The sequence below is a fragment of the Myotis yumanensis genome, unplaced genomic scaffold (genome assembly GCF_028538775.1).
Source record: "Myotis yumanensis isolate MYYU_CA2020_CCGP unplaced genomic scaffold, mMyoYum1.0.hap1 SCAF_22, whole genome shotgun sequence".
Classification (NCBI taxonomy): domain Eukaryota; kingdom Metazoa; phylum Chordata; class Mammalia; order Chiroptera; family Vespertilionidae; genus Myotis; species Myotis yumanensis.
The window spans coordinates 1,747,177-1,773,214 of NW_027223773.1; the positions used below are offsets into that span (position 1 = coordinate 1,747,177).

General features: G+C 57.4%; 1 protein-coding gene across 1 annotated transcript; it reads left to right on the forward strand.

Annotated features, from left to right (window-relative positions):
- Positions 1 to 609: 609 nt before the first annotated feature.
- Positions 610 to 24,934, forward strand: ASPM (assembly factor for spindle microtubules). Its single transcript, XM_070401458.1, has 27 exons — positions 610 to 852; positions 2,121 to 2,264; positions 2,430 to 3,915; positions 5,074 to 5,178; positions 5,562 to 5,708; positions 6,602 to 6,847; positions 7,088 to 7,155; positions 7,852 to 7,993; positions 8,528 to 8,658; positions 9,029 to 9,204; positions 9,876 to 10,021; positions 10,251 to 10,336; positions 10,671 to 10,892; positions 11,029 to 11,236; positions 11,326 to 11,471; positions 11,574 to 11,702; positions 12,791 to 12,985; positions 13,659 to 17,903; positions 18,247 to 18,413; positions 18,675 to 18,771; positions 19,884 to 20,033; positions 21,070 to 21,261; positions 21,953 to 22,145; positions 22,277 to 22,431; positions 23,179 to 23,355; positions 23,705 to 23,874; positions 24,697 to 24,934. The coding sequence occupies exons 1-27, from the start codon at positions 610 to 612 to the stop codon at positions 24,800 to 24,802; spliced, it is 9,672 nt and encodes a 3,223-aa protein (XP_070257559.1). The 3' UTR covers positions 24,803 to 24,934.
- Positions 24,935 to 26,038: the final 1,104 nt, after the last annotated feature.

The following is a 26,038-nucleotide window of genomic DNA, read 5'->3' on the forward strand; positions in this document are numbered from 1 at the left end:
CTCCCGTTCGGCCGTGGAAACCGCGAGAAAAAAAAACCCAATGAATGACTATAACCCTGGGCGGGGGCCATTGGACGGGAGGCTGGCTGGAGCCACATTAGCCTCCTGAACGGTTTTGCCCGAGGTTGCCCCTGGCAACCGCAAGGGCGGCTCTACCTCGGGTGGAAAGGCTGCTGCCGCCCCGGGCTTCCTCTCGACACTAGCTCTTCGCAAAACCAAAAGGCGGATTCCGTCTCTAAGCAACGGGTTTCCAGGTGTCGCAAAGACCCCGCCTCGGTTTGCGGCCCCCCCGCGGAGAGCGCGACAGAGCCATCATTTAAATGAAGCGCTGCCGTCTCATTGGCCCGGCCGTCCCGCCCCCCGATTGGCCCTTGAGGAGGTTTGACGGCGCCGCTGCTCGCTGATTGGCTCTGCGAGGGACATAGGCGGGGCCGCGCGTGCCCATTGGTGGAGGAGGGAAGTTTAAGCTGAGGCCGACACCACCCTTAGCGTCGCAAGTGTTTTGTCGGCGAGTTTTTTTGGGGTGTCGTTCCCTTCGTTTCTGGGGTGCGGGCGCTTGGGAGAGGAGGACAAGGCGACTGGCTTTCTCTGCGGGGCGGCCCGGGCTGCATGGCGGCGCGGCGAGGCTGCGGGGGCGCGGGCGCCTCGGGGCGGGGGCCGCCGCCCGTGCTCATCCTCAGCCACTTCTGCCCCAGGCCCTTCGTGTGCTTCGGGGACCTGCGCCCCGGCGCCTCGCGGACGCTGCCGCTGGCCGTGCTCAACCCCAACGCCGAGGCGGCCGCCGTGACGCTGCCCCGCGGGCCCGCCGCCGACCGCGGCTTCCGCGTCTGCCCGAGCGCCTTCGAGCTGCAGGTGGGTGTGCGGGCCGGGCGCTCGCCCCGACCCCGCCGTCACCCTGCGGCCCCGCCGGGGTCGGGGTCGGGGTGGGGCCCGGAGAGGAAAAGACAGGCGCGGGGGACCCTAGAGGACGGAGCCAGGTCTCCGCTGCCCACTCGGGGGACATCCCGGTCCCGGGTCTCGGGAGGGGAACTGAGGGGCGGGGAGGGAGGGGGCGGGGGCGCCGCACCCCAGCGCGCATGCGCGGAGCATCCCTGGCCGCATTTCCAGACCCGATGGAGCAGCGATGTGCCACCTCGTTCGCCCCCTGGCACACGTATGCTAACTACCAAAATTCTGCAGCGCACACACCCCAAAATAGAATTTTGCTAATCTGATTCCCCCGCCCCTCCCCCCCCCCAAATATATTTTTTGTGCTGATCGGACCAAAAAAAAAATGAAAATAGGCATGATTGTGATTCATTCACCCCGGACCGCTGTTGTTGTGTTGGCTGTTGTCTTTTTTGTTTTTTTGTGTGTGTTTTTTTTTTAATTTGACAATCTAAGGCAAGTGAGGTCAGTGCCTTGGGCTTAAATTTTTAAAAATTCTGAAAGTTCTTGCGCAACAGCCGCGAAAAGTCGAGACCTCAGGCATCGCGGCCAGAGGGCGCTTTGAATGAATGAACTGGAGTTTTCTCGGTGCACGGATGGAGTTTCATCCCATCGGCGTGGTTTCCCGGGATTTCCCCGGTGGCTTTTCTGCCTGGCGCTGGCCAGAGCCCTGTTCCCGTCTTTGCCACCGAAACCCATCGACTGTCGGTTCTTCTGGCCGCGGCGGCCTTTCCATCCGGGGGGATGTCTCCCCGAATGTGCGGCTCACCCGCGGGTCCCAGGGGTTCAGGAGGGGAGGCCCCGCCCCGAGGCCGGGAGCCAAGGTCGCCCACCTGGGTGTCAACAGGGGTTCTGCCCCTGGGGGCCCGCCTCCCCTCCAGTTCTCGGGGATCGTTTTAAAAACCGCTGATAACGAAACATGATTTGGAGACTGTGCCATTGCTTTGCTTACAATTAAGATTGTGTTGCAGGTTTATTTTATTGTGAACCTTGTTATTACCAGTAGCTTTTTTCCTTGTAATAAAATGAGCTAGGTTAGGAAAGTATATTTGACTTAAAAGTTACTATGGTGTAGAGTGTTGGTGAGTATCGGTTACTAATCTTGCACTGTAGTCCCAGTGGTGTATAGTATGTATTGGTTATTATGCATAGTCTACTGTTACAGTAATTTAAAAATACCCTTTTGATTACAGCCTAAGGAAAAAATTGTTATTTCCATTAACTGGACACCAGTAAAAGAAGGCCGGGTGAGAGAGATCCTGACATTTCTTGTAAATGATATTCTGAAACATGAAGTTATATTACTAGGAAATGCAGAAGAGCCAAGAAAGAAAAAGGTAATCACTGTTCATCATTCTGTGGTTTACTCTGAGAAAATGATCATGTGTAAAACTTATTTTGATAACACTCTTGTTGAGCTGAGTGACGTACATACATTTTCTGATGAAAGGTAATATACAGCAGCCATCAACTTAATTTGTCTGTTTTGCTTATTTTTGCAGAGGAGTCTTTGGGATACCATCAAAAAGAAGAAAGTTTCGTCCTCTTCAAGCCATAAGAAAAGGATTTCAGATATTCAGAATGTTAATCAAACGTTTAGCGTTCCCCCCAGAGCTGACAGAGTTAGGAGCCCCCTACAAGCTTGTGAAAATTTGGGTGGGAATGAAGGCTGTTCCCCAACAGAAAACAATCCTCTGATCCTCCAAGAGAATAAAATACCCATTTCCCCAATTAGCCCCACTTTCAAAGAATGCCATGGGGACACGTGCTTGCCACTCTGTGTCCGGCGGTCCACCACCTACACATCTCTCCATTCGCCCGAGAACGGGGAGCTGTGGACATTAGAAGGCGCCCACATGCGCAAAGAGTTTAATGGGAAAGTCATAACGGAAACTTCCTTTGACTCCTTGACTGGTATCAACCGCCAGATTGAAGAGGATGGTAAACGTAGTCTTACTCCAAACTGTTCTTCCACTTGGAACATTACCCAGAGCCAAGGGGATTTTCTAAGTCCAGATTCCTTTGTAAAGAACAGCCACAGAGCGAGTAATAAACTAGAATCAGTGACCGTTTCACCAGATACGTTTCTCAAAGATGATTCAAGGCCCAGGCATTTGGAATCAAACACTATGCATGAAATTTATCGGACAATTTTAAGTCCCGATTCCTTCCTTAAGGATAATTATGGACTAAATCAGAAGCTAGAATCAGAGTCAGTGAATCCATTTGTATCCCCAAATCAATTTGTCAGAGATAATATGCCATATTTATCTCTCTCTCAACCAACTTGTGAATTATCACCGCTGTCAAAAGGACATTCTCAGGCCCCGCCGTCTCCTCCGGGGCAGAGAAAAGACGAAGTTTTACCGTTTATTCCTGGAAACCAGGGTGCGAACTCTCCCAAAGCTATTTTTGCAGAACCCGAGGCTTCGGAAATGATACCAGGTGGTCACGGTTTTACAAAACAGACGCAGCCTGCATTCCCCGCGGCTCAAGATACTGCCGGACAGGCCCACGGTGCACAGCCTCGGAGACGCCCCATACTCTCGGCCACTGTTACCAAACCGAAGCCCGCGGGCCCCAGAGAGCGCGGCCTGGAGCCCAGCGAGCCCAAGGCCAGGCGATGCCTTCGCAGCGCGGTGGGCGACTGCGGAACCGCAGCAGACGACCTGGAGGAGGAGGAGGATGCTCTTCATCCTTACCTCCCGGTTATAGATCCCGCGGGGGGCAACCCTAAGGGGTGCAGGAGAGCAGCTCCCTCCTGCAAGGCCGCCTTCCAGGCTCGGAAAAGGAAGAGCGGAGGAGGCGGGGAGGACGCAGCTGGGGCGATCGCAGGTACAGGACACGCAGGAGAACGAGAAAGCAAAAGGATCCACTTTTCTCCCGCGGAGTCTCAAACCTCCACTGCTAAGAAAACACACATGCCGGGGACGCCCGCCTCCCAGTGTCGGAGCAGCCGAGGGAGGCCGCACCCGAAGAAGAAGGCCGGTGAGTTGTCCCTGAGAACTTCAGTGAAAGTTCTTTCATAAAGGCTGCGCTTTCTGCTGCTTTTGGTCTCACGCTGGCTGCCGCTGAGCTCGCATTAACCTGCCGCCTGCAGTTCCCCATCTGCTTAGCGGGAGGTGGGACCAGAGTGCAAGACGGGGCCATGCCCTCCTGAGAGCATCCCCACCCCCCCCCTCGCCATCTCTCCGGCTCAGTGTGTTCCTAGAAACCCGGCTCCAGCATCCTCCTACCCTCCAGCACCTGCAGCCCTTTCAGCCACCACCTCCCCGCGCCCCCACTTGTCTTCCTCAGCGTGGACTCCATCACTCATCACGCACACGTCCTTCCCCTCGCTGTGCTTGCCTAGAAAATCCCAACCCCAGTCCCACGCTGCGGGCTCTCTGCCTGCACCTTGCCGGTGGGTCTTTAAATGCCTGACCTCTGCCCTGTCCGGGTGGCTCAGTGGGTGGGAGCATCGTACCACTCACCAAAAGGTGGTGGGCACGTACCCAGTCCAGTCAGGGCACATACCCAGGTTGTGGGTTTGATTTCTGGTTGGGTCGCAAATGGGAGGCAACCCATGGGTGTTTCTCACATCGGTGTTTCTCTCTCTCTCCTCCTCCCTCTCTCCTCCCTCCCTCCTGCCTTCCCTCCTTTCCTTTCTCTTTAAAATCAATAAACATATCTACATGTGAGGATTTAAAATAATAAATAAATTCATGAACTCTGACCTCAAGGAAGCCCTTAAGCCTTTCAGCTCAGCTCCCTTTTCCTGGCTTGTGGCTTTGCCGCAGCTGCCTCCACCTCCCTTCTCTTCTCCTGAGGCCTCCACCTCCCTCCCTGCCCCCTAGGAAGACCCAGTGGTTGGGCTGTTACTCTCATCTGTCTCCACTGCTTCTGTGTCAGCTGCTGCTCATCGTGGCTGACGTGGCCTCTGACAGCTTCCTGTTCGCGTTGGGTCTCTAGTCTCGACCCCTTTCCTCTGCCTCCTGCACCAGCCGGAGTCTCTCACGTCCACCGAGGGTGTGAGGGGCCTGGCGCTTCGTGTTGCTACTGTTCGCTCATGGGCAGGACCTCGGAGAGGCCGTCTAACTAGAACATTCATTCAGGGATTTCAGTTCACTTTTTAATGCTGTTCTTCTGCTTTATAATTTATTTTAGATTCTTTAGCATTCAAAACTCCTAACTCTAAAACACACAAACGGACCCCACGCATGGTTCCTGTGGCCCAGGCTAGTTTGACCTTCATAAAACGCTTGAAAACAGGCAAGTGTCTCTGGTCTTCACAGTCCTGGGAATGAGCAGGAAGTGTGTTTCCAGTGGGAACGGATTGAACAATGTGTTTGTTGAACGAAAGCCTCGAAGACCCGGGAAAGTGTGTGTATTCAGTAACAACGAGGGTGTTTTCTCAGACTCGTGAGCCAGCTCCTGGGATGCGGGGTTGTTAAGTCAGCAGGGGCTGCCTCGCTCTCCCTTTGTACTTGGATTGCGTTTCATACCCCAGGGCTCCCCACTTCTCCAGCGAGCAGCGGAGAGAAACCCTTACTCCATGTCCTCGGGCACCTTTGCAGTCAAGATGCTCCGTTGCTGTGTGTCCTGAAACGACGTAAAGGAAAAGGTCTCACGCCCTGACCCCCTTGTGCCCTCAGACATCCCTAGACACCCGATGCCATTCGCCGCGAAGAACATGTTCTATGACGAGCGCTGGAAGGAGAAGCAGCAGCAGGGCCTCACGTGGTGGCTGAACTTCATCCTGACGCCCGACGACTTCGCCGTGAAGATACACGTCTCGGAAGGTAAGCGCCGAGTCCTCGCGTCAGCGAAACAGCACCCTGTTCCCACCGATGGGGTCCGCCACGACGTTTGCCTTTTTAATGGCACATGTTTTATTACAGTAATGGCATGCTCAGGCATTTATTACAGTAATGGCATGCTCAGGCATTTATCGACAGAAACGCTGAAGATTGTGTCAGGGAGAGCTTTTAGGGAATTCTGGACGGAAGGTACCGAACTTGACGTTTTCGTCTAACTTTTCGTTCTTACACACGAGCCAGTGCAGTTTGCAGGTGGGTTATTCTAATGCCGTCAGCCAGGTCCAGGGAGCCGCGGCCACTCAGAGCCGTCCGCAGGCAGGAATCCTGGGAGACACAGCGGCTCGCGTGGCCTCATCGCGTGGCCTCATCGCGGAGGCACGTGCAGGATTTTGACCTCGAAGGACTTGGGTTAGATGGTCTCCAAGGAAACAGCTTCTTATGTTCGTTCCCCTCTGGAGAGAAGTGTGTTGGATAAAAATGCAAATCGCATTTCACAATGGAATTGATTTAAGAACCCGCACTCCCTAGGGGTGTGTCCGTAATTTACAAAGAGGATGGAGGCAGAGAAACCAGCGAGGAGGCTCCCCTGGTCTGGGTCCGAGAAGAGAGTGTTTGCAGTGGGTGGTGGTGGTGGCGGTTGGGAGGCGTGGCTAGGCTTGCGGTGGGACCAACAGGTCACCGTGGTAGATGGGCCTCCGGGCCGGGCCGAGTGAACGGCCACACCTTTGTTTTGAGATGGAAGAGAGGAGAGCGCGTGGAAGGGCGGCCGTGACTGTGGGCGACTGTGGGCGACTGCGTTCACTGCTGGATGCGAGGGCGCGTGTGCCTCTCCTTGACCAGGCCCTTCTCTCCCTCCCTCTCTCCCTCCCTCCCAGTGAATGCGGCCTCTCTCCTCCTGGGCGGGGAGAGCCACCACAAGCTGAGTGTGCCCAGAGCTCCCACCAAGGAGGAGGTGTCGCTCCGGGCTTACACGGCCCGCCGCCGGCTGAACCGCCTGCGTCACGCAGCCTGTCGCCTGTTTACTTCCGAGAGCATGGTGAAGGCCATTAAGAAGCTCGAGGTGGAAATCGCGGCCCGGCGGTTAGCTGTCCGGAGAGACAGGCACCTCTGGAAGGACGTGGGTACGCGGTGGCGCAGCCTGAGGGCTCCTCCTTTTAACAGGCTTCGTGGTGTCAGAGTGACACGCATGTGTGACTGGCTTTGCTGCCTGCATCTCGCATGTTCAGATGCCGTCATGTGTATTTGGGTGGAAGTCCGTTTATTTAAAGGAACTTCACAGACGTGACTGCCCTGCCTCCCGCTGGTTCCTCCGCGCAGGCAGGTGACCGTGGTCTGAGCTGCGCTGTTTGCTTGCGTTTCAGGAGAGCGGCAGAAAGTCCTCAACTGGCTGCTGTCCTACAACCCCCTGTGGCTGCGCATTGGTCTGGAGGTGAGGACTCCCTGCGACTGCGCAAAAAGACTGCCCTTTAGAAACGTGCTTTTAGCAGACTTTTAAAATAAAATAGGGTTTCACTTATGACGAAAGCATTTCGTTAGCTTTTTCTTCCCGTTTAAAATGTGAGTGCTCCTGAGGTAGGGGACCATGCCAAGGTAGATCATCGCCACTTAGTTTTATAGTCACTTCTTTGTTAGTTCCTGAAGCATATGTATAATGTGGTGCTAGATAGAATGACAAGTAGAGCAAGCTCCTTTTTGACAAAACCAGGCTGTTTAAGTCCATTTTCTAATTGAAACCTGGTAACACCATTGAGGTCTGTGCTGCTGTTTCCCCTTCTCCGATGACCCAGAGCGTGGGTGTGCAGTGACCTGAGTGCCAGCACTGGCCGGGCTGTGCCCTACCCCGACAGATGCGGGGCAACCATTCTGAACACCGGGCGTAAAAGTGGCATCAGAACTTGAGGTTTTCCAGTCGTTCAAGGCTCAGTCGTGTTGAGGATGTTAAAGCCCGTTGAGTTAGACGCGTCGCACAGGGTGCAGAGGCGGCTCGGCAGCTACGGGCCCTGTCCCTCCTCCTGCGGAGGGAGAGCGTGGCGGCCTGAGAGCGAAGGTCGCCGTCCGCCTTCCCACCACACCCCTTTGCCTCCCAGAGGTGCCAGTCCTGACTGTGGCTCTGATTCCCTCCCAGACAGTGTTTGGGGAGCTCATCGCGCTGGAAGACAACAGTGACGTCACGGGCTTGGCTGTGTTTATTCTGCACCGCCTGCTGTGGAACCCGGACATCGCCGCCGAGTACCGGCACCCCTCCGTCCCCCATCTGTACCGAGACGGTGAGCAGTCTGCCTCCACCGCCTTCTCTCCGTCCAGCCGTCCAGCCGAGCTTAGAGATGGCTGCGTCTCATTCTTCCTGCCTCTGAAGTCACCTGCTGGGAGACAGCGTCAGTAGGGCCCTCTTCCCACCCCACCCCCACATTCCCCGCATTTCCTCCCCCGTAGTTCCTTCTGCCTTTCTGCTGTCTCCCCCCCCCTCCCCCCCCCTCCCCTTCTGGGGCTGTAGCCTGTGGAGATCGTATCTGCTTGAGTGTCTGTTGTACGCATGGCCCCTGGGCTGGTGCTGGGTGGCATAGTGCTCGTTAGGATTCGTGGAGGGAGGTGGACTAAAGCACATGGTGCCTCTGCGCCTCTCCCCCTCCCGCCTGCGTTGGAAATGCTCCCTGTTCCTGCCCCTGGTGTGAGTTGATGCGTCCAGTGCGTCCGTCGCGTTTCATGCCGACTTCCTGTCACTCTTACACGTCGTCGTCATCACGTTCACGGGGAACGGGTCCGGCCCAGGCTCACCGCTCGCTTGCTGTGCTGCCCTTTAGGCCACGAGGAAGCCCTGTCTGCCTTCACCCTGAAGAAGCTGCTGCTGCTGGTTTGCTTCCTGGATCGCGCGAAGCTTTCCCGGCTCATCGACCACGACCCCTGTCTCTTCTGCAAGGACGCGGAGTTCAAGGTGCGGCTCCCGTCTTGTCTGTGGCTGCACAGCCCCCCTGAGGCTCGGGCTGGCCCTGGTCACACGTTTTTCTCTAGAAAGCGAGTTTCTCGAGGAGCGGGGTGGGGGTGGCAGGCAGAGGCGTGCCCAGTGTGTCCTCCAGCAGCTCCCCTCCGTTTGAGGGTTGACTGAGCCGCCAGCCCTGCTCTAACCTGGAGGTGAGCCGACGGGGCTGCCCAGGCCTCTGCTGTGGGGAGGTCTTTCCTAGCGGGCGCATAGCCAACCACGGCTCGTTCTTGGAGAGTGTTATTAATTTAAGTGAATGTTTGAAGGCTGCCATGTTTGAATGGTGGAGAGAGTAGAGTCTGACACCTGCGCTGGCTCCCCACAGGCTAGCAGAGACGTCCTGCTGGCGTTCTCGCGAAGCTTCCTCAGCGGGGAAGGCGACCTGTCGCGCCACCTGAGCTGGCTGGGGTTGCCCGTCAGCCACGTCCAGACGCCCCTGGACGAGTTTGACTTTGCCGTCACGAACCTCGCTGTGGACTTGCAGTGCGGGGTGCGCCTCGTGTGAGTATAAGACACAGAATCGGGCTACTTAGGACTGGGCTGAAATGTTCTAAAAGCACTGTTTCCTGTAGTTGCACAATCTTCCTTGCTTTTTCATGTCTGGAAATTAATTTAGGTTAAAAATGGGAATAAGACTCTGCAACACTTTTGGGAAAATGGGGGCAATTTTAGGCCCAGACACCACCTCCTGTCCACAGTGTTTCTGAGAGGAGGAACCACCGGTGCCTAGAACAGGGGTTGGGGAGGCGTCAGGTGTCGGGGTAACTGTCTGCAGTGGTCGCACGAGTCCGACAGCATTCGAGGCCAGTGTTAGCACCAACCGCATTCCACACGAGAAGTAGGACGAGGAAGGAAACTGCCTGCCCGCTTTTACCCTGGAATTAGGGTACAACTCGGGTCTGGCGTCAAATCGCACGATTGTTCCTCCGTATCAAACCGGAAGCCTCAGAATCGCCTGTGAGCACCCAGTTCCTGCGGGGAAGGCGGGCGTGGCCTACAGGGTGCTGACTGGAGCCACAGCGTTTCAGGACAATGTTTTAGAGTCTTTCTAACCCAGAACTCTCTAACTTGGGCGAGGGAGGGTTATGCGGGTGGTAACCATATTTAAATGAGGCTTTTCCCCTTACGTTTTCATATCACACTCTCATCTGAAAACCCCTCCCGTTTGGTAGGCGAACCATGGAGCTGCTCACCCGGAACTGGGACCTCTCGAAGCAGCTCCGCATCCCCGCCATCAGCCGTCTCCAGAAGATGCACAACGTCGAGCTTGCTCTGCAGGCCCTGCGGTCCCGCGGGGTCCTGTTACAGGACGAGCAGGGTGAGCCCGGGAGCACGGGGAGCCCGGGAGCAGGGGGAGCCCGAGAGCACGGGGAGCCCGGGAGCAGGGGGAGCCCGAGAGCACGGGGAGCCCGAGAGCAGGGGGAGCCCGTTACAGGACAAGCAGGGTGAGCCCGGGAGCAGGGGGAGCCCGGGAGCAGGGGGAGCCCAGGCGGCTGCTCCCCGAGGGCCCTGGCCCCACGCGGTGCTAACGGCTGTCTCACCTGCAGGAGGCGCGATCCTGGCCAAGGACATTGTGGACAGGCACCGGGAGAAAACCCTTGCGCTGCTGTGGAAAATAGCCCTGGCGTTCCAGGTAGCGCGTCTTCCCATCAACTAGACCGACAGTGGGAACTGTGACTTCCAGCTGCTCTGCTGTCCCAGGAACGGGGCTAACCTCACAGCCCCCCACCCTCGACCTCACCCCCAGGAGAAGGAACCGAAGGGAAAGGCACATCCGGGGTGGGAAGTGGACATGAGCCTGGGACCCAGGCTGGTATGGCCCGAAACCCCATGGACGGAACCCCCGCCCTCTCCATCGCCTCCGTGCGGACATGCTGGTCTTTAGCATGTGGGTGAGCGTGATACCCTGTCGAAAGGCATGTTACCTTCTTACAGGACTGAGGTAGTTATTTTCTCTTACGTTTCAGGTGGACATTTCTCTTAATTTAGATGAGTTAAAAGAAGAAATCGACTTTTTGAAGCGCACGTGGAGGGTGAAGAGAAGCACGCCTGCACACTCCCGCCCTGCGGACGCTGTTCTCAGTGCGAAGACGGACACGCGGCCAAGCGACTCCTCGGAGCAGCGTCCCGAAAGCATCAGGCTGTTGATGGAGTGGGTGCAGGCCGTCTGTGCCTTCTACAGCGTCAAGGTAGGTCCTTCCTCTTGTGTAGCCCCGTGTCTTCAAGTCAGTCTTGCTGAGGGTTAAAAAGAAAGGAAACGTGCTTCTCTCCCAAGGCAGTTGACCCCTTTCCGGCTGCCCCCCCCCCCCCCCCCCCCCCCCCCAGGTGGAGAACTTCACGGTGTCCTTCTCGGACGGCCGCGTGCTGTGCTACCTGATCCACCACTATCACCCCCGCTGTGTGCCGCTGGACGCCATTCGCCAGCGGACCTCGCAGACCGTGGAGTGCGCGCAGTCGGGCTCCGTGGTCCTCAACTCCTCGTCCGAGTCGGACGAGAGCTGCCTGGACCTGTCCCTGAAAGCCCTCGAGCTGGGTCAGTGCCGGCGGTCGGTGGGCGTGGCGCGCGCTGGCGGTGCCAGGCCTGCCCGTTGGCAGAGCCGTCTCATCGCTGTCTTCTCGCAGCAGGGAAAGCCCCCGAGCTGCACCGGGAGCTCCTGGAAAACGAGAGGAGGAACTTCCAGCTGGTGAGCTCTGCGGCCAGGGACCTCGGCGGGATCCCTGCTATGGTGCAGCACGCGGACATGTCAAACACGATTCCGGACGAGAAGGTGCGGGAGGAGGAGCCTCTTCCCCGGGGACTGGGAGGAAACGCCCCGGAGACGGGCCCAGGGGCCTGCTGCTGTCCGCCTCCATCTCGCGCTTCCTCCTAGGTGGTCGTCACCTACCTGTCGTTCCTCTGCGCGAGGCTGCTGGACCTCCGCAAGGAAACCCGGGCTGCGCGGCGCATCCAGGCGGCGTGGAGAGAGTACAAGCTGAGGGCAGACCTGTGGCACCATCAGGTACAGGGTGTTCTGATGCACGTGTGCCGGGAGCTGGGGATGGCTCTTCTGTCTAACTCCCGGTTTCCTGTATTCGATGTGCCTTCCTGCCTGCCCGCCCTGCCTCCCTCGGCTGCAGGGTCCGTGGAGTAATGTACCCGCTGCGTAAATGTGTGGGAAATGGATGGGATGCCTGACTGGCCCCGCCCTCCCTCCTCTGGACTCTCCCCGGCCTCCAGGGAGCAGGCGTGTCTGGTGCTGGGGGTCAGGGCTGGGGCTGGGGCTCAGGGAGCCGCTCATTTTGTCTGCGAAGCTCCCCGGTTGGTCTTTTGTTATTAAAGGGAGCATTTCAGTTTCCATGGTTTTATTTTTCAAAATGTTTAGGACCTAGAGGGTAGGGATGTTAGTTCTTATTTCCCTTGTGGCCCCAAAAGGACAAAAAGTTGCAGGAACATAAAGTATTTTCTTGAGTTTGGAACCGTGTGTAGCCTCTGCCTGGGTGTCCCGTCACCAGGCAGGCGGGTCTGGCCTCCGCGGCAGGGATTCGGGTGGCTCTGGCAGCGCCTCTCCCACTGGTGCTTGTTCTCCGCACCGCGGGGTTTGCCGCCCCCGTGCTCTGTGCTAAGGGGGTCATTTTCTCTCCCTTTCTGTGAACTCTTTTGTTCAAATTGTGACCAAGCAACCTGGCCTTATTCTGTAGAGCATCTTGTTTATTTTAGGGTCTTTCCTCCTTTTTCCCCCCATACGATGCACCCCTGTTTTGAAAGTTAAGCATGAATTTACTGGACCACAATCTGAGAGCCACCACATGTAAGTGCCTTTACAGTGATGGCTGACGATCTGTGATGCATCAGACATGTCTGTGGTCTTTCTCCTACGAAATCCCTCGGAGTCTTAGCTTCATCACGTAACCGTAGCTGCACGTCCACCTCTCGGCCGCTTCTCGGTGCCCAGGGTGCCCGTTCTCCAACCCCAACTACGAGCGTGTCCCACGCAAGTGTGGGGGTGTTTGATTTCCAGGACGAATGGATTAATATTTAACAAATGATTTTCTTACAAATAATAACTTAGGGTCTCAAGTGATTGTTTAATTAATGTTTTGCTTTGAGGAGAGAGACCAGGCTGCAAGAATCATCCAGGCGGCTGTGCTGGGCTTCCTCACCAGACGGCGGCTGCGGAAGGAGGCTCAGGCCGCACTGGCCATTCAGAAACGCTGGCGAAGACTCTGCCGGCGGAGGGCGGTCCTGAGGGCGGAGCAGGCGCAGCTGGAGAAGGCGCAGAGCCAGGCGGCATCGGTGATTCAGGTAGAGCATCCTGGCGCTTTGGAATTTAGGAAGTTTCAGTAACTTTTAAAGGAGGAAAGTGAAATACGACCATCTTTTAAATTATTGTAGTTTAGACTTCTACATCTTATCTGGTACTTAACTTTAGCAAATATTTCAGGAGCATTTGAGATCTTGCCTCCTGACATGTCATCCGTTTGCCGTAAACTCTTACAAAAATTAAAAAACCAGATGCAATTGTTGCGTGCCTTCCCGCCACCTGTGAGCGGCTGTGTGCAGCCGCAGGCACAGACGGGACGATGCCCGCTCTCCTCACAGGCGGCACCCAGGCTGCCTGTCGCCTCTGCTGTGTCTTCTTCCTGGAGGTTTTCAGGCCTCCCCTCGGCCGTGCTGGCCTGTGGGCCGGTCATTCCACTCCACGCCCACTGCATGGATGTATCTGTTGAAGAATACTTGCATTGTTCCCAGTTTTAGGTAATTTCATTAGGATTGAGACAAGGATTTGCGAGTTGGCTATAGCTGTATCAATGTAGAAATCAAAATACACACAAAAGAGACAAGTATCTTTTTCAAAAATATATTGTGTGTTAATTTAACGTGCTCATTTTTAAGCAATGTTCGAAAAATTAATCCATTCGAATGTGCTGAGTACAGAAGTGACGTCCCTTACTCTGTCCTTCCTTACCTCCTGCAGAGAAATTGGAGAAGGTATTCCGCTAGGAAGCAGTTTCTGAGATTGAGACATTATTCCGTCATCCTGCAGTCTCGGAGAAGAATGGTGGCTGCCGTCGCTTCTTACAAACGCCACCTGTGGGCCGCAGTGACCATCCAGAGGCACTGGCGAGCGTGTGTGAGGCGGGAACAGGACCAGCAGAGCTACCGGGCGCTCCGAGCCTCGTGCCTGGTCATCCAGTCTGCCTTCCGGAGGTGGCGGCGCCGGGAGCAGCGGCTCCAGATGAGAGCTGCGGCGACGCTGCAGCGGGCCTTCCGCGAGTGGCGGGCCAGGAAGCGGGCCCGGGAGGAAAAGGCCGCCACCGCCCTGCAGGCGTGGTACCGGGCGCACAGGGAAGTGCGGAGATACCGCCACGTCCGAGCTTGCATCGTCCTCATTCAGGCACGATTTCGGGGCTTTCGAGCCCGAAAGCTGTTTCAGAGGAAGAAGGCGTCTGTCCTGACGATCCAGCAGGGCTGGCGCGCGCACCTGCAGGGGAAGGCGGAGCGCGCCCGCTACCTGCAGGCTCGGGCCGCGAGAGCCCGGGGTCGGCGCACACAGACTCGGGCGGCCTGCGTGCTCCAGGCGTATTGGCGAATGAGACGAGAGAGAGCTCGGTTTTTAAGCCTCAGGCAAACGGTCATCAGATTGCAGGCGCTCGTAAGAAAACATCAACAGCTGCAGAACTACAGGAAGATGAAGAGCGCCACCCTCGTGATTCAGGTCCATTTTCGAGCTTACGTTGCAGCCAGGAGGGCCCGGGCGTCCTACCAGGAGACGCGCGCGGCGGTGCTGGTGCTGCAGGCTGCGTGCCGGGGGATGCGGGCCCGCAGGAGGTTCCGTCTCGCCCGCACATCCGTCGTGAAGATCCAGTCCCACTGCCGCGCGTGCATCGCCAGAAGGAGGTTTCTGAGCCTCAAACACGCCGCAGTCCAGCTGCAGTCCATTGTGAGGATGCGACAAGCCCGTGCACGGTATTTACGGTTAAGAGCGGCCGCCCTGTTCACCCAGCGGAGGTTCCGGGCCCTGAAGACGGCCGCGCGGAGGAGGGAAGAGTACCGGCGGGTGCGGGCAGCCTGTATCCAGCTGCAGGCCTTCACCAGGGGGCACCTGGTCCGCAGGCAGCTGCGGCTGCAGAGTTCCGCCGCCGTCACCCTGCAGTCCTGCTTCCGCATGAGAGCGGCGCGGCGGCGCTTCCTGCGGGTGCGCAGCGCGGCCCTGGTCATCCAGAGGGGCTACCGCGCGCGCCAAGCGCGGCTCAGCTGCAGGAAGCGCTGGCAAGTGCTCAGGGCAGTGACCCGCCTGCAGGCAGCTTACCGAGGCTACCGAGCTCGCCAGCTCCTCCGGCGCCGGTCCACAGCCGCGCGTAAAATCCAGGCCGCTTTCCGAGGCCACAGGGAGAGGGTGCGGTTCCGGTCCGTGCTGCGGTCTGCCCTCACGATCCAGAGGTGGTACCGGGCCCGCAGGACAGCTCGTGACCTGAGGGCTCAGTTCTTCAAGGCGAGGACAGCTGCGCTTTCCCTCCAGGCTGCCTATCGTGGCTGGAAAGTGCGGGCGCGGATCCGCAGGGAGCAGCAGGCGGCGCTGAAGATCCAGGCCGCGTTCAGAGCGGCCCAGGCCCAGAGGCAGTTCCGACGGCTGAGAACAGCGGCGCTGGTCCTGCAGCGACGTTGGAGAGCGAGGGCTGCGGGAAGGAGCCAGCGCGTGGCGTACGCGGGGCTTCAGCAGGCGGCGTTGAGGCTGCAGGCCGCGTGGAGGGCGAGGACAGCGAGAAGGCAGATCCAGAAGCGACACGATTGCGCCACCATCATCCAGGCGCAGTACAGGATGCACGTGCAGCGCAGGAGGTGGGCAGCCCTGAGGGAGGCCGCGCATCTGATCCAGGCCCGCTATCGGGCCCACCGCCTTGGGAGGAGGCAGCGGCTCTGGTATCTGAAGACCAAGGCGGCCGTGGTGACTCTACAGGCCGCCTTCCGGAGGATGAGAGCGAGAAGAGAGAGAGCGCGGGAGCGTGGCAGGGCGGCGGCCGTCATCCAGTCCCGGTACAGGGCGCACAGGGCCAGGAGGAGGTATGCGGCCTGCAGGGCCTCCGCCATCACCATTCAGAGGTGGTACCGGCGTGTGAGAGCCGCCCGCCAGCAGCGCGGGGAGTACCTCCACGTAAAGGAGGCCGCGACCCGCCTCCAGGCTGCGTATCGGGGCCTGAGGGCCAGGAGGCAGCTGCAGCGCATGCACAGGGCCGCCACTGCCATCCAGGCCGTGTTTAAGATGCACCAGGCACAAAGGCGGTTCCTCCAGGTGAGGGCGGCAGCCGTCGTCATCCAGGTGAGGTACAGGGCCTGTCGCCAAGGCAGGGCGCAGCGTGCGCAGTACCTGGCCGTCCTGCAGGCCGCTCGTGTTCTCCAGGCGAGTTGGCGAGGAGCGCGAGTGAGGCGGACGCTGAGGCAGATGCAGACAGCAGCGGTGCTGATTCAGTCCTGCTACCGCCGGTACCGCCAGCAAACACACTTCCTGCAGCTGAAGCGGGCGACAGAAACCGTGCAGCGCCGGTACCGCGCGGCCCAGGCGGGGCGCCTGCAGCTCCAGAGCTACGCCAGCCTGAGGCGCTCCGTCATCCGCGTGCAGGCTGCGTTCAGGGGCAGGAGAGCCCGGAGACGGTTGAGGGCCCTGCATCTGGCCGCAGCTGTCATTCAGAGGCGGTTCAGGGCCCTGCTGGCGAGGAGGAGGTTCCTTTCTCTCCGGAGCACTGCCGTCTGGGTTCAGAGAAGGTATCGAGCCAACGTTCGCGCAAAGCATCACCGGCAACTCCTGCGCTTACGAGAGGCAGCCGTCAAAATCCAGGCCCGGGTCCGAGGTTGGCTGGTGCGGAGAAGGCTGCGAGAGATGCACAGGGCGGCCACCGTGGTCCAGGCCGCGCTCCGGATGCACCGAGCGCGGGCGAGGTACCAGGTCCTGAAACAGGCCTCGGTCCTGATCCAGCGGCAGTATCGAGCCGGCCGAGCTGCGAGGCTGCGGAGAGAAGAGTGTGTCGGGCAGAGGGGTGCTGCTGAGGTCCTGTCGGCCGCACAGGAGGGAGCGAAGGCAGGACGGCTCTCGCAGGAGCAGCACAGGGCCGCTGCCGTCATACAGAGCGCGTACAGGAGGCACCGGCGGCGTCTCTCCCACCAGCAGCTGCGGGCGGCCCCCGGGGTGACACAGGAAATTCACGGAGCAAATGAGAAAGAGGCGCTCGACCACCGTGCGCTCGCGAAGGCCGCGGCCGGTACGCAGGCGGGTTCTGCGGCCCCAGCAGTGGGGGAGCGCAGTCGGGAGCAGCATCCGGCGGCCGTCACTGTTCAGCCGCATCTCAGAGCCGTCAGAAGGCGGAAGCGTTTCCTCCAGTTCAGAGCAGCCGTGGCTTTTGTTCAGAGAAGACGCAGCGTGGCCGCGGCAGCGCGAGCCCCAGCAGCCCCCGGCCTGCAGTCTTCCTGCAGAGGTTTGTGGGGACACAGGGACGGCGACCGCAGGCTCCGGGCCACCACCCGCATTCAGGCCTCGCGGCGGATGCACAGGGCCCGCGCCACCGACCGGGCCGAGAGCAGTGCAGCTGTAGTCGTACAGAGTCACTGCGGGTTGTACGTCCGAGGGACGGCGGGGGGACGGCGGTGCTCAGCGGCCTGCAGACCCGCACCACCTGTTGAGGCTGCCTGTCGAGGCCCGAGAGGGAGACAGGCGCTGGGAGAGGCCTTTGAGGGCGTGGTGGCCGCCAGCGCTGGGCCCCCTGCAACCCGCTGTGATGGGCCTGGAGCTCAGCAGGACGCTGCCCGGAGCCCAGCGGCCAGGCCGCACTTGGGGGCCGAAGCTCATTCCCAGGGGGAGGCTGTGGTCACCAGCCCGCCAGCTCTCCGGGAAACGGCCCCAGGGACGCTGGGAGCGCAGGAGCCTGCTGCCCTGCGCGTCCGGCCCTCCCTCCGCATGGCCGTGTGTCGCAGCAGGTTTGTCCGGCGGAGCAGGGCTGCGGTCACCCTGCCACTGTCCTGCCGGGCTCGGCGGGCCCGGAGACGGTTCCTGCTGGGGAGGGACGCGGTGGCCGTGCAGAATCGCCGCCGCGCCTGTGCGTCCGCCAGGCTCCAGAGGCGCGCGTGGCTACACATCAGGAGCAGCGTTGTCATCATTCAAGCGTGGACCAGGGGATTTCTACAGAAACGGAAGTTCCAGAGGATTAAAGCCAGCGCCTTAACAATCCAGGTGTGTAACTTCCATAGGAAGCTCCCATCCTCTCAGTGCCTGGGAGGCTAGGAGACGAGTACCAGCAGGGCATAGGGGGTGCTGGCTGAGGGCCCTGTTACTGATCTCCCCAAATGCCCCGTTTGAGAGGGAGCCAAGGGCACCAGGAGGGACTGAGCTGAGACAGCACACGTCGGGGTTGCATTTCCGTAGGTATCATTGCAGCTCTCCCAGGAGAACAGGGCGATAGTGGGGCTTCTCTATTGGGTGACATTCTTTCTAAGGGAGAATTTTAATTCTTCGAATTTACAAAAAGTAAGTAAATAAGCACCTCCTGGCGTGTGTCTGTTTCTGTGTTGAGCAGGCTGCGTGGAGGAGCTACAGAGCCAGGCGGCGTGCTCGTGCCGTGGAGGCAGCCTGCAGGATTCAAGCCTGGTTTCGGGGCTGGAAGGCGCGCAAGGGGTTCCTGGCTGTACTGAAGGCTGTGCGGGCCGTGCAGGGCCGCTTCCGGGCCAGGCGGGCGCGGGCACGGTAATGCAGCCCTGCTGGGGCCGGGGAGGGCGTGCGGGCGTGTGCGCGCACGTGTGTGCATGCGTGTGTGTGCATGTGTGTGTGTGCAATGATGGGTGCTAGAACATAAACGTAAATTACACTTTTCTTTGTTATGTTCTTTTGTTATTGCCTTTCACATATTTTCTTTCTTTTTGAATGGGGGTATTTATTTAAATGCGGGTCGATAAATACTTCCTGAACAGATTGATCTGAAATTGCTCTCCCATGACTGCTCCTCAGGTTTCTGAGCGTGAGGGCGTCGGCGGTTACCATCCAGAGGAGATGGAGAGCCACGCTTTGTGGAAGGCGGGCTCGCGAGCACTTCCTGGCCATGCAGGTGGGTCTGAACGTGAGCGACCACAGCTCGTCTGCAAAGAGCTGCCTCAGGAAATGGAACAAAAGACCGTGCTTAAGACCTACCAGGGCATTCATTTAAACACATCGCCGTCCTCAATTGAAACTTATCACAAAATACTATTTGTATGTATTTTTGTTGACGTCCACATGTGCAATTATAAGAGATTCTCAAACCCAACTTCGAAGTGACTTTCAGAATAAATCATTTCCTTGGAGAAAGTGATCATCGGTGTAGCATTGTGTCCAATAAAAGTCACACACTTTAAAAACATACTGTGGACCGCAATTGGTGAACTACTTAAAATATTTAACATTAAGTCTTTAGAATAGTTGCAGTACCGATGGTCTTTTATTAAAGAAATAAAAATTTTACTTGGAAGTTTTGATGCTCATGTAATACCCACTGCGATTATAGCCACTTATTAGCACAGGTCCTGCTGTGTATTAACGTATTTGATCCTGGTAGTAACCCTGTGAGGTGGTGCTCATTAGCATACCCATTTTACAGATGAGCAAAGTGAGGTCCAGGGAGGCAAGGTGACTTGCCCAAGGTCATTCTGCTAGTGGGTGGGGGAGTCTGGTTGATCTATGTTGTAAGACAGACCTGGGTCCCATTCACTCTGCTTTGAGAAGGTCAAGGTCATCGAGGCCACGGCAGGCAGGAAGCGTCCCAGAAGTCGGTGGGGCTGGGCCTCCGGAGACTCAGGAGAGACCAGCTCCCACATTGTCTGACTAACGCCTCTGTCTCCAGCAGTTGTCCCTGGAACACTTTGAGTTTAATACTCACACACTTCCCTCATGATAATGAGCACATTCAAAGCCTTAACTCGCTGTTCTTGGGAGCTCCAGTTAAATGAAGTGCTGTTATTTAGTAAAACGCACAAAATGTAACTTGAGTCTCTGAGTGATGGATTGCCCAGTGGAAATATTTTAGAGTTGATCAGCACTTTTTAGTTACGGTGTGAAGAACGTTAGCATGTAAAGATTAATTTGCTCATGTGTGTAGTTTGGCAGCGGGATGTACAGGAATAGACATGGACTGATTGTCTTACGAGGCGAGTGTCTGGTTACTAATGTTTTCTTCTCCTTCAGACGTCGGAACACAGAGCCACAGTCAGGCTCCTCCACTTTGCAGCCGCCGCCCGCTGCCACCTGGCTGCCGTGCGAATCCAGAGAGCGTATCGGCGCCACGTGGCCCTGAGGAGCGCGGAAAGGCACCTCGATTCCGTCATCTGCATCCAGGTCAGCCCTCGCAGTGGCGCCTGGGACGTGTGTCACACACCGTTGTATTTACTAAGTACTTTCCGAGGGCGTTAAGCCAGGTCAGATCAGACCGAGCCTTTGCCGATCGCCGGGGGCGGGGGCGGGGGGGGGGGGGGAGGGGGCGTGGCGGCTTAGGGAGAGGCGGATGTTCTGTGACGCAGGGATGAAGCTGCGTCTCATCTCTGACGTCACTGCCCTCGTTGACGCTCCTCCCAGCCAAGTCTGGGGGCCTGTTTCTCTGCATCCTCACCCACACGTGGCTGCAGCAGGTTTTCTGATTTTTGCCATTTTAGCGAGTGGCAAATCCTCCCTCATTTTCCTTTGGGATTAACATTCTTCTGTGTGCCGTGCTTTTTTATTTACCGTGGTTTTCCTAATATGTACTTGCCCATGTTCCTGTTGGGCATTCTTTTAATGTGCTATCGGAGTCTGTATGTGTCCTGGATATGAACCCTGATCGTATGTACTTACGATATACTTAACATACACTGACACGTAAGATAGCACGTGGACAATGCATTGCAGAGTGACCCTGCAGCTCGGTGGGATTCACAGACCACGAAACAGCCACGTGTCCAGGGTTAGACGTAGACGCTCACACACCCAGCGTGGCCTGGAGGGCTTTGCAGTGGGATGGGGGGAAGCGATGCCAGGGAGGAGGCTGAGAGGTGGTTTCCAGTGTCCGGTTACAACTGAAACGTCTGTGTCATTAGTAATGTGCATGTGCATGTACATCCGTTTACATTAAAAACCAGAGCAGCCCGGCCGGCGTGGCTCAGTGGTTGAGCATCGACCTATGAACCAGGAGGTCACGGTTCGATTCCCGGTCAGGGCACATGCCCGGGTTGTGGGCTCCATCGCCAGTGTGGGGCGTGCAGGAGGCAGCCATTGATGATTCTCATCACTGATGTTTCAGTCTCTCTTCCCTTCCCTTTCCTCTCTGAAATCAATAAAACACACACACGCACACGCACACCCACAAAACCGAAGTAAAATCCTCACGTGCTTTAAACAGAGATGGTTTCGGGCGAGGCTGCGGCTGAGGAGGTTCATGCAGATCTGTCACAGCGTCATCGACCTCCAGCACGAAGTTCAGGAGCAGCGGTGGCGGCAGCACAGGGCGGCCTCGGTGATCCAGGCGGCCGCGCGCCGCTTCCTCCTCCGCAGGAAGCAGGAGCGGCTCCGTCACGGAGTCGTGAAGATCCAGGTGAGCCATTGCAGACGCCGCAATTGTAGGTCTAGACCCGCGGTTGCCGTTCATCTGTGGGAAATCTGCCATTTGAAAACAGTCACACACCCTTTGAAAAGCTGATATTGGTCCCTAGACTAAGCCAGTGATGGCGAACCTGTGACACGCGTGTCAGAGGTGACACGTGAACTCATTTTTTTGGTTGATTTTTCTTTGTTAAATGGCATTTAAATATATAAAGTAAATATCAAAAATATACGTCTTTGTTTTACTATGGTTGCAAAGATAAAAAAATTTCTATACCTGACACGGCACCCGAATTAAGTTAGGGTTTTTCAGAATGCTGACACACCAAGCTCAAAAGGTTCGCCATCACTGGACTAAGTCATACTAGTAAATACGAAGCTGCCAGAATGTTCTGTTCAGATTCCCTGGGGAGAAGTGTATGTTTGCTGAAAAGTATATTCACATTTTGAATAGAGTTAGCTACCTCGGGTCAGCGAGTGACCTTCCATTGTGCACAGGAATATCCGTGTATTTCTTCTTAGAAAGATTGAGTTGGCTGTTTGACTTAGAACCTGAATGAAGCTTTAGTTGCCAGGTGTCTGCTCAATCGTCTAAACTCATGGAGGATGTTTACTTTGTGGAGATAAGTGTCAGCTTACAGCATCCTGGGTGTGGTCTTTAAAAAGCAGTGTTTGTCTCCCAGGCACTGTGGAGGGGCTACGCTCTGAGGAAGAAGAATAATTGTACAAAAATTAAAGCCATTCGCAGAAGTCTTCAAGCTCTGAGTGGGGAGGTTCGAGAAGAAGACAAACTTTACAAGAGAACCGCCCTGGCCCTGTTCCGCCTGTTGACATACAAGCACCTGTCGGCTGTCCTTGAGGCCCTGAAGCACCTGGGTGAGCGTCCCTGTGCCAACAGGTCTTATCTGGGGTCACGCCCCACGTCCGCCTCCGGGCCCGGGGCGCTCTCGTGGCCCCTGTGGCTGGGCCGGAGCCTCGTGTGGCTGAGTCTCTCCTCTTCCTTCCAGAGGTGGTCACGAGGCTGTCCCCGCTGTGCTGTGAGAACATGGCCCAGAGCGGGGCGATTCTCAAAATATTCCTCCTGATCCGAAGCTGTAACCGCAGCGTCCCTTGTATGGAAGTCGTCAGCTACGCGGTGCAAGTCCTGCTGCACGTCGCCAAGGTAGGTTTCCGTTCTAGTGAGCAAATCCTCCCGCAGGAAGTCCGCTCAGCAAGTGAGGTTTCCGTGTGCTCATCACCAGAATGCAGAAGCCCGGGCACATTCACGCGTCTGCACGTGTTAGGGGAACGGGCTGGTCTGTGGACGTGGGTGTTCGAGGAACTGGCTCTCACTGAGCACTGGCCCTGAGGTGGTTGGTGCTGTTGCTCCCGTTCTAGAGAGAGGGGGAGCTTTTCAGTCCTCACCTGAGGGCTCGCGTGGGAGTGCGGGAGCTGAGCTGGACCGTTTCTGTCTGCCCCGCGGTCCTGGCCCCCAGCGCTCTCAGGACTGGGGCCTCCTCCCGCAGCAGGTGATCCGGACGCGCTGCAGCCGCCACCTGCGCTGCTCTCTCCCGTGGCGTCAGGCCCCCGGGTGTGGGGGGCGCAGGTCTGTGCTGTCGAGATGCAGGCAGTCGAAGGGGATGAGAGGACAGCTCTTCCCCTCCCGCACCCCATCCCCAGCCACAGCTGAGGGCTCTGTCCCCCGGGGTTTTCATGGAGCGGGAGGGGCCCAGACACCAGCTCTGGGGCCGGGCAGGAAGGGCAGGTGCGCCTGAGAGAGGGACTCGGGACGACGGGGGGGGGTCACAGGTCACTCACAGCCCTTCGCCCCGGTGGCAGGTGGGCCAGGAGCGCGGCTGAGCTTCCTCCCGGTCCGGGGTTCCTGCGCACACCTGTGCTCACTGTCCCTCCCCTCCCCTGTCTCCTCCAGTACGAGAAGACGACGGCCGCGGTGGGCGCCGTGGACGGCTGCGTGGACACGCTGCTGGACCTGCTGCGGACGTACCGGGAGAAGCCGGGCGACAGGGTCGCAGACAAGAGCGGGAGCATTTTCACCAAAACCTGCTGCTTGTTGGCTGTTCTGTTGACGGCGCCGAGCCGAGCCTCGGTGAGTTCACGCTCCCACCTCCCTGTGGGCTGTGGGGTGTGAAGGGGAGAGGCCAGGTGGGGTGTGGTGGTCGGGGCAGGTCGGGCTCGGCCGGGGCTGTGCACCTGTGGGAACCCTGAGGAGTGAAGTCCCAGGACTTGGTAACGGACACAGTGGGCACCGACTGGTTCTTGCCTTTGTGTCCTGTGGATTTCAGGGCACAGGGTGGAGCATTTGCCCTCTATCCTCATCTTATAAATGAGCTTATGCTTCACCCCCGCCCGACCTCAGAGCCTGGGGAGCTCGCTGGTTTATCACAGCGCGTTCGATGGAAGGAATGCAGAGTGTACTTCTCAGTTTTCTCTCTCAGGATGTTCAAAGCAGGTCCAAGGTGGCCGACTGCGTGTACAGTATCTACAAGCTCACAGCTCATAAGCATAGAGTGGACGCCGAGCGAATACTTCACAAGCAGAGTCAGAACTGCTCCGTGAGCCTTCCCCGCCTCCCCGAAACCCCCGCCCGGGCCAGGATGGTGGCACGGTAAGCAGGGGTGCGCTCTGTGGCTCCGCGTCCCTGCGTGCGCGTCCTGACGGCGTAACTCACACAGGTGCTGTGTCTGCTGATGGAGAAGCAGCCTGACCAAGAGGAGAGGTGCCCGCGGGAGCCTCTCCGGACGCGGTGCCGTCAGGGTGCTGCCGCCCGAGTCAGGCCTGTGGTTCTGGGGTCACATGAGGGGTCAGGAGATTCAGGACCCATTCGATAGCCTTTAAGGCAGCGGTTCTCAACCTGTGGGTCGAGACCCCTTTGGCGGTCAAATGACCCTCTCACAGGGGTTGCCTAAGACCATCCTGCATATCAGATATTTACATGACGATTCAGAACAGTAGCAACATGACAGTGATGAAGTAGCAACGAAAATAATGTTATGGTTGGGGTCACCGCATGAGGAACTGTATTTAAAGGGCCAGAAGGTTGAGAACCGCTGCTTTAAGGCCTGAGAGGGATGTGATCACCTTGGGGGGAGAAGACACAGACGGGAAAGTCCCAAATGAACCTCAGGGCAGCCCCCCCTCCTCCGGAAGTCACGTAGGGGAGAGGCAGCCGTGAGGGGCCGAGGACTTGCTAACCGACAGGAGGACACCCCAGGACAGTGGCCTCCCCGCCAGCGGAGGGTGCGGCTGCGAGGTGGTCAGAGGGAGAGGGAAGGCCGCTGGGTGTGGCGGGAGGGAGCGTGGGGAGTAGTGATGTCTGAGAGCCGGGTCAGGCAGTCACGTGGCCAGGAGCCGCCGTGTTCACCGAAGGGGGGGGGTCGCTCTTTGAGGAGAAGGACTTGGTTAATGCGAGGCCTTTGTTCTCCCACAGGCTCCAGCCAGGCTGGGTCTTGAGGAGGGACAACGTGCAGGAAATCACGGCCCCCCTGCAAGCTGTGCAACTGGTGATGGACACGCTTGGTGTTCCTTACCCGTGACGGGGGCAGCTCCACGTGTGCAGGGAGAGGATGTTGTAAAGCGAATCATGGCTGTGGAAAGTGCTTGGATTTTTTTCTAGAACTAAGATCAGATTGTGTATTAAAATTTAAGAAATGTGTATATCAATAAAGTTTTTACGTTTGTCATTGTTTCTTTTAGCAATAGCTTTATGTACATGATGTTTCTCTCCCCCCACCCCTTCCATTCTCTCTAAAAACCAATGGGAATACCCTCCGTGAGGATTAACAGAAAATAAAGAAAAAACTGGCTGGCTGGATGATTAAGTATGTAATAATTAAAAGGATAACAAGATGTTCATAAAAGAATCCAGGTGATCCAGGGGTTGGGGTCGCCCATCTTCCTCTCTGGGTTCTTGGCTTCTCGTGGGAAAGAATTCCAACACGAGGCAGCAGAGTTGACCCTGACCGAGAGTTCATTTGAAGCAGGAACAGAGCGGCCACTCCCCAGGCGGCAGCCCCTGCCCGGTGGGATCGCCTCCTTTTCTCAGACGCACTGGAGAAGCAGGGCATCCCTTGAGGGGGAGGAACACTCGGGATTTTCCTGGGAAAGGGGTGAGGAGCCCTGGTGGCCCGTTGTTCCCTTATGTGGGTTCCCAGTTCCCGCACCTCAGCGTGGGTGTCGTTAGGTGCTCTATAGGACCGCGAGCGTGTAAGGAGACGAGGGGTCACTGCGAGGCGAGACCAGTCCCACGTGGTGGTCCCGTCAGTTCTGCCAGCTCTAACCCACAAATCCTCCGGGGTTGGTTGGTCTTACGATCTCCCTGATAGTCCTTGTAGCCTTGATTGGGTACAGCTGTTTGGCCACTTTATCTCCCTGGTGGGGGTGAGGGACAATTTTCACATTAAAAACAAATTACTGAAAATGAGCAGAGGCCATATTATATCTCTCATATCTCAGGTGGGAAGCCACCTGAGTGTCCATGAAGAGTCGAATGAATAGGCTACCTGTGGCATGGCAACAATGGAACACATACCACCTAGGGAAGGGACTAGCCACTACGGACAAGATACGGGTGGATCCCACAAACCAAAGGTGAAACGAGTCGTCAGACATTAAAAATACACACTATGTGATTTCATTTATTTTCCATAAAACCAGTGAGAGGGCCTACGCGGTAGAAGTCAGGATAGTGTTTACTGCCCGGCCGGCCTGGCTCACCGGTTAAGCACCGACCTATGAACCAGGCGGTCACGGTTTGATTCCCGGCCAAGGGC